Here is a 12,724-nt window from a genome sequence, read left to right as displayed (position 1 = left end):
GAGACTAGAGATGCAGCACTCTGGTGGTTTCCCTGGTTTCAGGCTTCCAGGGTGCTCAGCACCACAGCAACATGCCTCCTGCCCAGCCATTAGGAAAGGAAAGCTAATTAACAGAGACTGGATTTGTTCCACTCTTAGCAAAGGGCATAGCATTATTTTGAATGAGCAAGGTTTTCTGAATATTAAACCCCCACATCCTTACAAAGTTGATCAGAACTTTGTATAATTTATTCCCTTCAACAAGCCTATGAGATTGGGATTATTTGCCCTGTTGAGAAAACTAAAGACTCAGAGAGAGTGATGAACTTGCCTAGAGTCACCCATCTTCTGAGTGCCAGAACTAAAGGTCCAACTCTGTCCTTCAGATGATAAAGCCTTTATTCACTCCACTAAGCTCTGGTTCATCATCTACCCACCATTTTATTCTGGAGGCTAGATCTTCCAACATTCGGAAACACTGAAGTTTTACTTCTGCTCATCTTAAGGTTCAGGAATGACTTGGTATAAATTCTTTCCCATTTCTGTTTCTTAGATTCCTAATTTTAGAGCCCCGCATTTAAGGAAAACTTTACAGCTTGACATCATATCATGAGCATGCATTCCAGTGACCAGGAGAGGTATTTGAAAATTAGCAGGCTTATGGTATGATGCCCCATCAATTTTTTAACGGACTCTCCATAAAACTAACATGATCTTGCTAACTTGTTTTTAATGCCAATAATAGAATGCATCCCTGAAAATTCTTTTCTCCTTTTGGCATGATTTTGCATTTGACATTTTATCCAAGAATCACAGGATAGAAACGAACTGTGAAATCTATTATCTCCAAAGTTTCACTTTGGGATTCCTCCAGTCTAACAACACTAAGTAGTAAGACCTGCTTCACAAGAGTGAAAGTGTGAAAAGATTACAATACAATGTACTAAATGAAAATCCCAGAGGAATTCAGTCTTAGAAGTCAAGAAAACAGTAGAATAGGGAAGATGGAGAAAGGATTGCTAAGCCCCCTCCTCCAGATTCATCTCAATTTTTTGGTTTCCTTGCCTCTCAATGGGTGTGTTTCTGATATTCTGACAAAGAGTTTTTATTTTATTTTTGCAAAAAGTTATTTTCACACAAATAATAATAGAATGGTAATGCCCCAAAGCCCTAAATCTAAAATTTTCTCCCAGCTTTGGTTTTAAGTGGGACATCAGAGAGGGTGATGAACTTGCCTAGAGTCACCCATCTTCTGAGTGCCAGAACTAAAGGTCCAACTCTGTCCTTCGGATGACAGAGCTTTTATTCACTCCACTAAGCTCTGGTTCATAATCTACTATAAATACTAATATAAAATACACAAATCTATTTTTCAATTAGGTAGTCATGCTCATATGCAATACTCCTAATCCATGGTAAGCTTCTTCAAGCCTTCATTAGTATAACACCAGCTGCTATAACAAAACAAAATAATGTGCTCACATGTCCAGTGGTGCAGCACAAGAGGAGTGTCTCATTCACCTATGTAAGAGCTCAGGTATTATGGTCAGCAGTCAACTTCACCCCCTAAAGGAATTTGGAAGACCCAAGTTCCCACAGCCTCGTGCTCAGCTGTTCTCTGGGACCCTATTTTTTCTGTCAGAAGAGATAGGGAGTGGAATACTGGCATCTGAACTGCTCCAGCCTGACAGGGACATGCTTTATTTCCACTACAATCCATGCACCATCTCTAACCACATGGCACCACCTCTTCGCAATGAGGACTGGAAGTGTAATTCCTGTAGACAACCATTTCCCCAAGGCTTTGTTCTGCCATGCAAGAGGAAGGACAAATTCCAATGCACAGTTGACTGTCTCAGATGAGAAGAGAAGAGCCCATGCCTTCTACAACTGTGCTGCTCAGAGAAGTTTTTATCACACCAGACTTCCTTGGGTGCTTTTATCCCGATTCCTCTGATGGCAATATCTGGGCACATGACTTCTTTAGGCAGGCCTGTTGTGCCTCCAGGGGCCACCCAAGGAACCAGATATGTCCCCTAGTGCCATTACTATCACACTGAATTATCTGATTTCCTTCTTTCACTTCTATTTTTCCCAGTTAGACTCTAGTTCCATGAAGATAGTGAATCTGCCTGTCTTTTGTTCATCACCATATTCCTAGTGCCTAATACTGTCTTGCTGTATTATGGGGACTCAACAAATACTTGAGAAGGAAGAGAGGTTAGGAGAAGGAAACAATAGAAGGAGAGAAGTTTGCTCTTAGAGGGATCTCAATCCTGCTGCCTATAATTTGCAACCATATGGAATTTCAAGAGTAGCCAAGAAATGAGCTGGTCATATTTTAGGGCCTAAGATCCATTCCCCTTTGGAATGATAATGTCTCACCCACACACACAAACCCTCCTGACAACTTCTGATAACAATTGAAAGAGACAAAATTAAAAAAAAAATCTTTTTCTTCTAAATGCCTCTAAATGCAAAGGAATACTATTCAACATTAAAATCAATAATTATTAATACATGCTATAATGGGGATGAATCTCAAAATAATTATAATAGCATATACTATAATTATATAACATATCCTATGACTTATTCTATATGAAATTCTAGGAAGTACAAACTATAGTGACAGGAAGTAGAATGGCAGATTTGTGGGCACAGGGGTGGGATGGGGTAGGGAGCAGTGGATGGATAGTATTACAATGAGTATAAGGAAAACTGGGAGTGATAGATATGTTCATTTTCTTGATGTGGTCATAATTGCCTGGGTTTATATTGATGCCAAAACTTCTCAAATTGTGCATTTCAGAATATGTGAGATTTGCTGTGTGCCAATTATACATCAATAAATCTGTTCAGATAAAATTTTTAAAAGTGTGACGTATCTTTAAAGACACATTTAACACCATGGTAGCCATATAGCACCATGGTAGAGTAGACAAACATGCATTTATGGCACCTTTTGGAGAAACGGCATAATTGTGTTGATCCCCAAAGAGTGTGATGTGCTTTCGGTCTTGGATTGAGCTATGGGGCCAATCATCTAAGAATGTGGGCCACTTAGATCTTTGCCCACACTGCACATACTTCTACAAGCTCTCATGTTTTCAAATCTGCTTTTTCCCAGGTTCTGCAGCCAAACGCATCACTGACCGCCCAACCCAGGCACTCAGCCACCCCCCACCGCTACCATGGCTGAAGACGCGGACATGCGCAATGAGCTGGAGGAGATGCAGCGGAGGGCTGACCAGTTGGCTGATGAGGTGAGAAACAGAGACCTGGGAGGATGAGCAAAGGAAGGGGAATTCCGGTTCTGGGAAAAACTTTCCTCTAATTTCTAACTTTTAAAAAATAATGACATACCCAAGGCTTTTGCAGACTAGACTGGGTTTATTATAAAACTTATGTACTCATTGATGTCTAGATCCTAATTCTCAATTTCTAGAAATATTAAGAAGTCAAAGTCCTCTAAGAAAAGTGTTGCCTATGGGTGTCTTGCAAGCACTGGTGTGCTGGACCTAGCTCAATTCTGAGAGCTGGTTGTTAGGAACTTTTCCTGCTGATTGCTCAACACAAAGGTATTATATTGAATCATATAATCTAATAATTAGAAAGATGATGTTAAAATTAAAGGTAATAAATACTCAAAACTCATCACTTCCTAATTATTTTACCACATTTTACTGTTATCCATGCTCTTGAGTTATTGACATCTATTGTATCGTGGGATGGGATACCATGTGTTACTACAAATCCCCCCACCTCTGTGTTCAGTAACATCACATTGTAGTTAGAAATAAGACAGGGCAAGAATAATTACACCACAAAATCTGCAAACATTAAAAATCACACTTGTTTATTGTTTTGTTAATTACCTAGAATTAAGACAATAGAGAAAATGTTAATAATTCAGATGAAACTTAAAAGTGTGTTTATTAAAAAATGAGGAAAATCATTCAGTATTTGAAAACTATGATTCTCTTCAGCAAAGACATTACTTTCTTTATTGACCAATGAGCCAAGTTCCAATATATGTTCTCGTTTCATTTTCCTCTTACATCCACCAACATTCATATCAGGACCACACTAGTTCATGGCATCTTTAGCTATGGTTACAAGAGTTCCAAAACCAACAAAGTTTTCAGAGGGGATCAATTTGTCTATATGAAATTTATAATATGGCCAAATTATATTGTTATATTGTGTGCACATATGAATATATAACATTGAATCACACCATTATGTAAAACTACAATGCACCAACAAAACTATGCAAAAATAGAAATTTACAATAGTGTTGCATATTTCCTTGTTTGCAAATTCTGTGCTACTCATCCTTTATGTTAGCAAAATAATAAATTTTAATACATGCATACATATTTATATATTTTGTCCAGAGAGGTACTACTTCAAAGAGCAACCTACTTAAGTCTTTTCTAAGAAAGTTAACATCCTTCAAGTTCCTGCAGAATCTTGTCCAAAATAAGTTTGTCATGTGAAAGCATAGCTTTGAGAAATCACACTGGTTCTTGGATTTTAGTATTGTTGAGGAACTAGGAAAAAAGTGACAGTACTGTGCCTGAGGGACAAGCACTGAGCTCAGACTTTCCATTGAATTTTTTCTTATCTAAGAATGAAGATAATTATTATAGCTGTCTCCTATAGGCTACTTATTTCAAACATGTTTGATTTTTTTTTCCACCCTAAGGCGACAGTTTAATTTGTATTGATAACAACTTCCAATTGTGTTTCTAGGAGCTTTCTAAGAAACTTGATGCTATATTCATCTCAATTCATGAAAAATTATGTTTGTGTTTAAAATTCAATATTTTTAGCCGAGGGAGGCCAGATTAGTCCTCTGAGTATTTGAGATAATTTTTCATGCATCCTGAGCATGCAAAATTATCTCTTCCAGATTACTTTGTCTTTGATATCAAGATCGGCTTCATATGGCTTTGATTTTATGAAGATTAAGCTTTCATGTAATTGCTTTAGGGAATCCGATCATGTAGAAAACCCGATAGGAAAGAGATTGAAAATGGAAAGACATTTTTTGTATTTCGGTTGCAAATATAAAATAATATGTGACAGGGACCCTTTTGTATTTCTCTAGTGAAGAAAGTATTTCTGGCTTTTCAAGATCTCTGGTTCCTGCACTTATAGTATTTTTTTTTTTTTTATCATAGTCGCTGGAAAGCACCCGTCGTATGCTGCAACTGGTCGAAGAGGTAAGGAGTGACTATATCTTAAAATAAAGAAACTAATCCCTTAGGTAGACATGTTCTTTTCCTAGCCCCTACTACATTCCCTTGGCCACGATCTTATTAATTTCAGGGTTAATAGAGCCTACCAGAAAGTCACAAAATGAAAGAGATGCCATATTCAACTTGCCAAATAGCCGTCTAGGTGAATTCACCCTGCCTCCCACCCCAGCCCACCTTTATAGTTTGGGATACAGAAAAGTATAGTATTTCTAAGCCAGTGCTCCCAAGAAATCAGAAAAGATTGAAGTCGCATTAAGCAGAGCAAATTTTACTATATAAAGGAATGATCTACATAAAAATCTTCATTTGTAACAATTTTGATGCCTGTATATTACAACTAATCTTGAAATTCTGTTCTGACTTCAGCAATATTTATGACTTTTAAACTAGGTAACTATATAAGTATATCATTTTCAGAAACTGCTATATTTAGAGTCAGGCACTAACAATCTATGAAAAATAGGAAAAATCTTAAACAAAGAGAAAATCAAGGCCAATAATATAAATATAAAAGCTCTTTTATATTCCTGACTCTGGATTGCACATCCATTTGCAAGGCATGGTTAATGAATCCCAAACTATTTTTAAATGGGTAAAATAGGGCAGATAGCAATAATGGAATCAAAAGGGCATTTGCAATAAACCTCACTCATTCCAATTTGGTAGAGCAGCAGTCAACCAGGAAGAATAAATGGATTAATTGAACTTGCCCATTGGGAGAGATGAAGCGGGAAAAGAATGAGTCGGACTATATTTATCTTAACCTAATAAAACAAGCCTAATAGTTTTTATTCAGCGAGATGCTGTTTCAGCTGTGCTTTGAATGCAGCTGCTTATCAATGTATAAATTCATGTGTGATTATCGTTTTTAAAGATCTTGGGCTTTCTGTAGCAGAATGATTAAATGAGCCTACCCACCTCATGCTACTGTCAATTGCATATGCAATGACATGAAAGGAAAAACGATAAATTTTACAAAGGCTAAAAGGAAAGGCCACTCATGCTACAGTGTTGACGTCCTTCCTTATTTCTGCAGCTTCAGCTTCTCACCTAGGAAAGAAACATGGCTAGATGTGAATTGCCACAGAAGGAATGGGGAGAAGGTGGCAATAATGAGCTCCCTAAAATTAAAAAAAAAATCTGGTATTTCAGAAATAAGTCTTTGAGCCTGCTACGTAGCACAAATTGCCCCCTCCCAGCCCAGCAAGGGAAAGCAGCCTTCCATCTCTAAATGAGAAATGTTTATTTACTGTGTTCTGGGAACATTGTTCATGCAGAAACACTTGAGGAGCAAGAAGGAGACAGATATTCTAAATCTAAGAGTGCTGGCAAGTCTCTCAATGTGGCTTTATTCTCCCCCAGCTTCTCATGAGCAAAGAATGAAAGGAGGACACATTAATGAAATTTCTATATGGGCTCTGACATGAACCTGAAGAGTGCCCTGAAGTCCACTGATGTAATTATTTTATTGTATACTATTAAACTATCATTATAATATACTTTATGACCTGGGACCACATCCTCCAGTTTTATTTCTCATTTTTGTTTATGCATATGCGCAGGTAATGTACATTTCTAAATACCAGGACTGTCACCAATTTGCCTGCTTGTGCAATGTTGGAATCCTGCCCAGACTGTGGAGAGTGGTGGACCAAGTGCCACCAACTTGACTAACCCCTCACCCTTCAGAATCTTTGGGACATGAACACTTTCTTTCTCATGTCTTCTTAAATTGCAAACTGTGTCAGCCAGTCTCGAAAAATCAGTGTCTGCTCTAAATTATTCTAAGAAACAAAAAATTTTCCAAAGCTCTATTGATGGAAGTAGGCTTCTCAAATTATGTGTTTTTGTTTCTCCCAAAGTGTTTCTCGATCAAGCATGAAGTTGCATCTTAGAACAAGAAACAAAACAGATGGAAGCAATCTCCTACCTCTAATAAATAAGAGGAGGCTATTAGACTTTCCATCCTTAGGAAATTGTGAGCAAGACATTATTAGAATTGATTTTTTCTTACTTCCTCCTGGGTTATTTTATATTTATGGTCAAAACCCCCTCGTATCTAGGGCATTGGCTATTCAGATGATATTCTGCTTTTCAATCAAAAAGGAAATTCTCTTTAAAGAGAATCAGCATTAAATATTCATCAAGGACAGAAATCATTTGGAAAATCTGAGCTTTGAAATACCAGGATCTTGCCCATGATCCCAAAGTTCATCAGTGCTGTATAATTTGAATTGAACTGAATCCTTATTGAAATTCAGTCTCAAAGGTTACTAAAATTGTGAAGCCTCCCTAGGGCAAACAATTCCACTTTCAGTGGAATATACAACTTTGCACCATCCCTAATAGACTCCAGGGTATAACATCGTGGCTGGGTGGGGAGGCACTTTTTAATAGAAGCCATGAGCATTTCAAGGACAATATAAAGTTACCCAGAGATCCCTGGAGAAGTTCAGAAAAACTGAATACTGTAGACAGGCAAAAAGGTTAAAATCCTGTAGCACTTGCTTTCCAGCCTAGACTTGGGAACTTGCATTTGGTGGACACATTTCAATGAATATTTACTGAACGCCTCACTCTGCTGATAGGAGAGAAGATATATATTGATGTCTTTCAGGGAAACAGAGAGGCAAATAATTCTCCAAATGCAAGGTCGTACCTACCTAGAAAGCACAGAAGAGGGAATATTTGATTCTAGTAGGAGAATCATGAAGGTATTCTCAAGGAGAGACATTTGATTCTGGGCAAAAAAAAAAAAAAAAAAAAAAAAAGTTAATTCTGCTAATGCTAAGTGCAGGAAATGAAGGCTACACATTAATGCCTTGAGTTATGAAGACTAGGCCCAGGAAAAGCCACCCTGCTTTAGGGCAAGCAGATTGGAAAGCACTACACAGCTTTCATGGAGTAATTATTGAACCACTAGCCTGTCATGAATGTTTTAGCATCTTTTCTTTTTATTCCAACTGATCTTTCAGAACACTCTGGCCATGGGAAGGGAATAAACATTCTAAAAGCTGTGCTTGTGTTATGACAGACCCTGTGCTAGAAAACATTCAGGTTGGGCAGTTGTTTTCAGATATGTAGATGTGGGATCTTTTGGGACTCCAGAGACTTCCTTTAGTGTCTTAGCTTTTAGGTCAAATGTATTGGGCTTTGGGGATAGCATTTCAAAATGACAAAAGGAAAAATTGAAAATGTTCTATAAACATTGTCTTAGTTCATGTGTAAAAATAAATAAATAATATAAACAGCACAATAAAAATATAGAAATAATCTTTTTTAAAAAGAAAGAAATATAAAGAAGAAAATCCCTCCTATCTCCGACTTCTCCCATTTTTACATAGGCTATTTTCCAAGCAATCTTGGAAACCAAGACTTGAGCTAAGGTAAAAATAGAACCACCTCTTCTCACTCCTAGCTATTAAAACAAAGTATTCTTTCAGGAATAGGAGAAAGTAATATTCTGTCTTCCTGAAGTATTACCCTCATCCATGCCTCAACCTCTAAGTTTTTGGTTTTCCCCAAAGAACACCCAGTTATTTTGATTGAAGTTATCAGTAAAACAATGGAAACAAATGTAAATTCTAACATTTACTAAGAACCTACCACATGTCAGGTCCTGCCTGATCTTAAAGCCATCATCACTATCATAGCTGATCTAATTCCATCTTTGTAGCCACATTTTACTACTACTTCATCTCCATTTTACCATGAAGAAATGTGAGGGCCACAGGGTTAAATAATTTGCTCAAGATGCACAGTTATAAATGGCAGAGATGAAATTAAAACCCAGGACTACATGATTCCAGAGCAGTTAATTTACCTTCCACCAGCACCTCCTACTATATTTATTTATTTATTTTATTTGAGAGTTTAACGCTGGGGGGGGAAGAAGTATCTAAAAAAACGAAGCAACTTGTTCTTAATGGATTGAGATTCCACTCAAATTAAATCCTGCATTTTAATGTATTTCTTCCTGAAGTTAGCACAGCCTCCCATTGAGTTGAACTAACTTTTAGCCTTCTGTAGTTCATTTTATCTTCATAAAGACTGTGGGAAGTAAGGGAGCTTTTACTGTCCCATTTAACTGCTGGGGAAGCTGGGACACAGAACAGTTGGGTTGAAAGCCACAGGACTGCAAAGACAGGTCTAGAATTTAGAATTTCTGACTCCCAGATTGATTCCATTTCTGCATAGGGACCAGCTGAGATGGAGAAGCCATGTATTTGTCTTCCCCCTGCCTTTAGTGCCTGGGTAGAGTAGAGGTCAAATAAACAATTATGGAACAGAGGAACAAATGAGTAAATAAACAAAATAGTGAATGCGTTAAACACTAAATGAATGGAGGAGGCTAAGTGCAATGATGCACACCTCTAATCCAAGCTACTTGAGAGGCTGAGGCAGAGGATTGCTGGTTCAAGTTCAGCCTGAGCAACCGAGCAAGACATTGTCACCCTGTCTTGCTAAATAAATAAAAAAGGAAAAGGACTGGGGGTATAGCTCATTGGTCAAAAACCCCTGGGTTCAAACCCCAGTACCACAAACAAGTAAATAAGCAAATGGAGGAATGAGTAAGCAAGGAAGCGAATGAACCAGCCAACCATCCACACCATCTGACTGCATCTCACCCTGATCTTCAGTAGGGAAAAATACCTGACAGGTCGCATGACTCTTCTAGTCTCACAGCTGCTTCTGGCTGAGCTAAGAGCATACCCCAGCTTTCCTTACCTCAGATAAGTGCTCTCTGCTCCTGTACTGCCAGATCAGAGCAACTTCCAACACTCTCACATTTTTTAGTTTTATGAGTCATTCTAGTGCAGAAACACTTAGCACCAAATTGAACATATGTGAAATTATACTTGCAGGGATTCATATAAAATAAATGGGTCTAACAGACTATCAAAATGTATAAATAGATGAGAGTTGATCTGACCACTAACCTTTTTCCCACCAATGGTCACCAGTAGAATGGAGCAGAGTCCTCAGGCAAGCCTTGATTGTGTCCTCAAGGAGAAACTGTTCTCTGAGTTGCCTCTGTCCTCAACAGAACCTCCACTGTCACATCTATATGCCATCTGCTTTTTGTAATTTAGTCTCATAAGCAGTGGCTAAAATATGCTGAAAAAGGGCAAAGAAGTCATTACAATTCAGGCTGTTATAGACAGAAGTTCATTTATAACACATTTAAGGAAAAGACTGAAATGTCTTTCATGTTCTGGAATCTTGCTGCTCAGTATGTGTCCGTGCACCATCAGCATGCATCAGAGAGCTTGTTAGAAATGCAGAATGTCAGGCTCTATCCCAGTGCTACTGAATCTGAATCTGAATTTTAACAAGACTATTCATGTACAGGTAATCCATGTGCACATTCAAATTTGAGAAGTAGTGATCTAGAAACTTCTGATGGTGGAAGGTAATGATGATATATTTAGTTGGCCTAGATATTCTTCTATAGATGCATTTTTTAAATGCATTTATCTTAAAAAGACTTCATGTCATGCTAACTATACACCAAGCTCCATTCTAGCACATTCCACTTATTCATTTATTGAATTCACGTAAGAAACTCAATGAGGTATAAACTCATTATTGCTGTGTCACAAATGAGAGAACTGAGGCACCTTGTAGTTAGGACACTCTTCCAAAGTCCTGCAGCTAGGAAATGAAATCACCAGGATTCCAGCCCTGAATCTGCTCTAGAATCTGTGCTCTCAGTGACTCTCCTGATGTCACCCTGGGCCATCATTCTCTCTACCACACTCTGACTTGGCCACGAAAGCCTGTCAAAATGTGCTCAAAAACAACATAGGTTTTTGTGACCTAGGGCGTTAACTGCATGATTACTCTAAAATGATGAGTTTATAATGGCTCACAGTGATTATTTCCAGTGTTTTGTTTGACTTTTGAGAAGCACGACTGGAATTTAATTGTCAGCCCCCACTAACATCTCCCTTTCTTTCTTAGTTCTTAAGTAAGTCAATTTATTCTGTGGGTTTCCATGAGCTTTCCTTGAAAAACTAATTAATCTAAACTGTAGGCAATGCCATTTTATATTCATTAAAAGTCACCCTGTGAAATGGAAAGTCTTTATTTAACTGGATAGAATTCCTAGAACCTGTGATCCCTAAGTATGAGCAATACATGTATCTTTGTTCCTTCTCCCTTGCTCCCTAACTCCCACTCCCCCTGTCCCAATAATGCAGGTGGTGTTGGTTTATTTGGATAATAAGGAATGAGAGGAGAAGTGACTTTTAAAGACTTCTTCTTAACAAAGGAACTGCAGTAAGCTTGGACAGGAGATTTTTGTTGTTGTTTTTTTTTTTTTCCCACACAATATCATTGTATAGACTTTTAGATTTTTAGAATAAAAAGCCCTTATTTCTGATTTTGTTCCCTCTTCTAAATCTTATAGAACTTCTCTCCAGAGAAAGAAAATAGGCAAATTAGTTTCTTTCTGGCTGTGTTTCTCAACTTCTGTGAGGCCATGCTCTCCTCTAATAAACCTATACATCTCACCCTCAAGATGCTTATGCACCTTCCCCATGGCCAGAAGAGAAAATTCAGTCTAGAGGATTTTGAAAGATTTGCTTTCTGTGGTTGGCGTTATGAAAATCCTAGGTGTTTTTATTTTTAAGGCATAAAATTACATTATAATTTTAAGTGTGTGTATGCCAATACACACTTCATGTTTTGGAAGCTCCCTCCCAGGCTCTACTTGTGGTGATTTTACCTCACCCCTTCCTTCGGCCCCTAAGATCACTGATAGAGTGAGTCCACAGGGTACTCATTCCTATGAGTCCCTCCCCAACCCCTAATGTTCTCACCATATTTCCTCCCTTTTTTCTTTGGTCCTTCTTCATTTCCCATTTCTAGGGCTAATTGTCCCCTTACTGATGTCTCTTTCTCTCTTTTCTCCCTCTAACTCCTTTTCAACTTTGCTACCATTATTGGAATGTAGAGTAAAGATGCTGGTATCAGGACTTTGGTTATGTTGGATGAACAAGGAGGTAAGTTCAGATTTCTTCAGTAAGAAATTTAAATAAAGTGGTTTTTTTTTAAATTCTTTGTGCATCCACAGGAGGCCATTTGAGCATGTGTTACACACATATGTGAGTTTGAGGGTTCTAGAATTTTCATCTTGCTGATTTTTCTTCTCTGTTGAAAAGACTGATAAACATGTAGAAATGCTGACATCTTTCTCATGACTGAATGAATGATACTATTTGTTATATCTCTTGGAGTAACAGAATCCTGATGGGAAAGCCATGTGTTTGTATTTTTTAAAGAATAGGATTTTAAACAGTGTATGATTTTTTTTTATTCTCCTTACCCCCAAACTTTTGTACAAATTTGGGTCCCTTCACACCTTGATAGGATGAGAATGTTATAAATCACATTGTCCACTTCTTTTAGCCATCCTAATTTATTATCTGGCAGTTTTGATTTTCAGGTCACTATGGAGATTCCTTAAATAACTA

The 12,724-nt window shown here is 37.8% G+C and overlaps 1 protein-coding gene and 1 long non-coding RNA gene across 3 annotated transcripts in view; one reads left to right on the top strand and one right to left on the bottom strand.

The window, feature by feature from the left end:
• Snap25 (synaptosome associated protein 25) overlaps positions 1-12,724 on the top strand; it is an 81,651-nt gene that overhangs the window by 47,260 nt on the left and 21,667 nt on the right. For both annotated transcript variants that reach the window (XM_046433074.2, XM_046433073.2), the window contains exons 2-4: positions 3,110-3,245; positions 5,169-5,210; positions 12,205-12,253. In XM_046433074.2, the coding sequence (XP_046289030.1) occupies positions 3,174-3,245; positions 5,169-5,210; positions 12,205-12,253 (163 nt within the window). In that variant the 5' untranslated portion in view covers positions 3,110-3,173. The remainder of the gene's footprint in view (positions 1-3,109; positions 3,246-5,168; positions 5,211-12,204; positions 12,254-12,724) is intronic.
• Positions 1-12,724, bottom strand: part of LOC131423785 (uncharacterized) — a 41,615-nt gene that overhangs the window by 12,254 nt on the left and 16,637 nt on the right. The window contains exon 3 of the long non-coding RNA XR_009225837.1: positions 10,187-10,364. This is a non-coding gene — a long non-coding RNA (uncharacterized LOC131423785). The remainder of the gene's footprint in view (positions 1-10,186; positions 10,365-12,724) is intronic.

Source organism: Marmota monax, unplaced genomic scaffold (assembly GCF_021218885.2).
Source record: "Marmota monax isolate L192 unplaced genomic scaffold, Marmota_monax_Labrador192_F-V1.1 WCK01_AAM20220418_F8-fsc00014, whole genome shotgun sequence".
NCBI lineage: Eukaryota > Metazoa > Chordata > Mammalia > Rodentia > Sciuridae > Marmota > Marmota monax.
The sequence above is the reverse complement of the archived record's forward strand: the minus strand, read 5'-3'. Positions and strand labels throughout refer to the sequence as shown.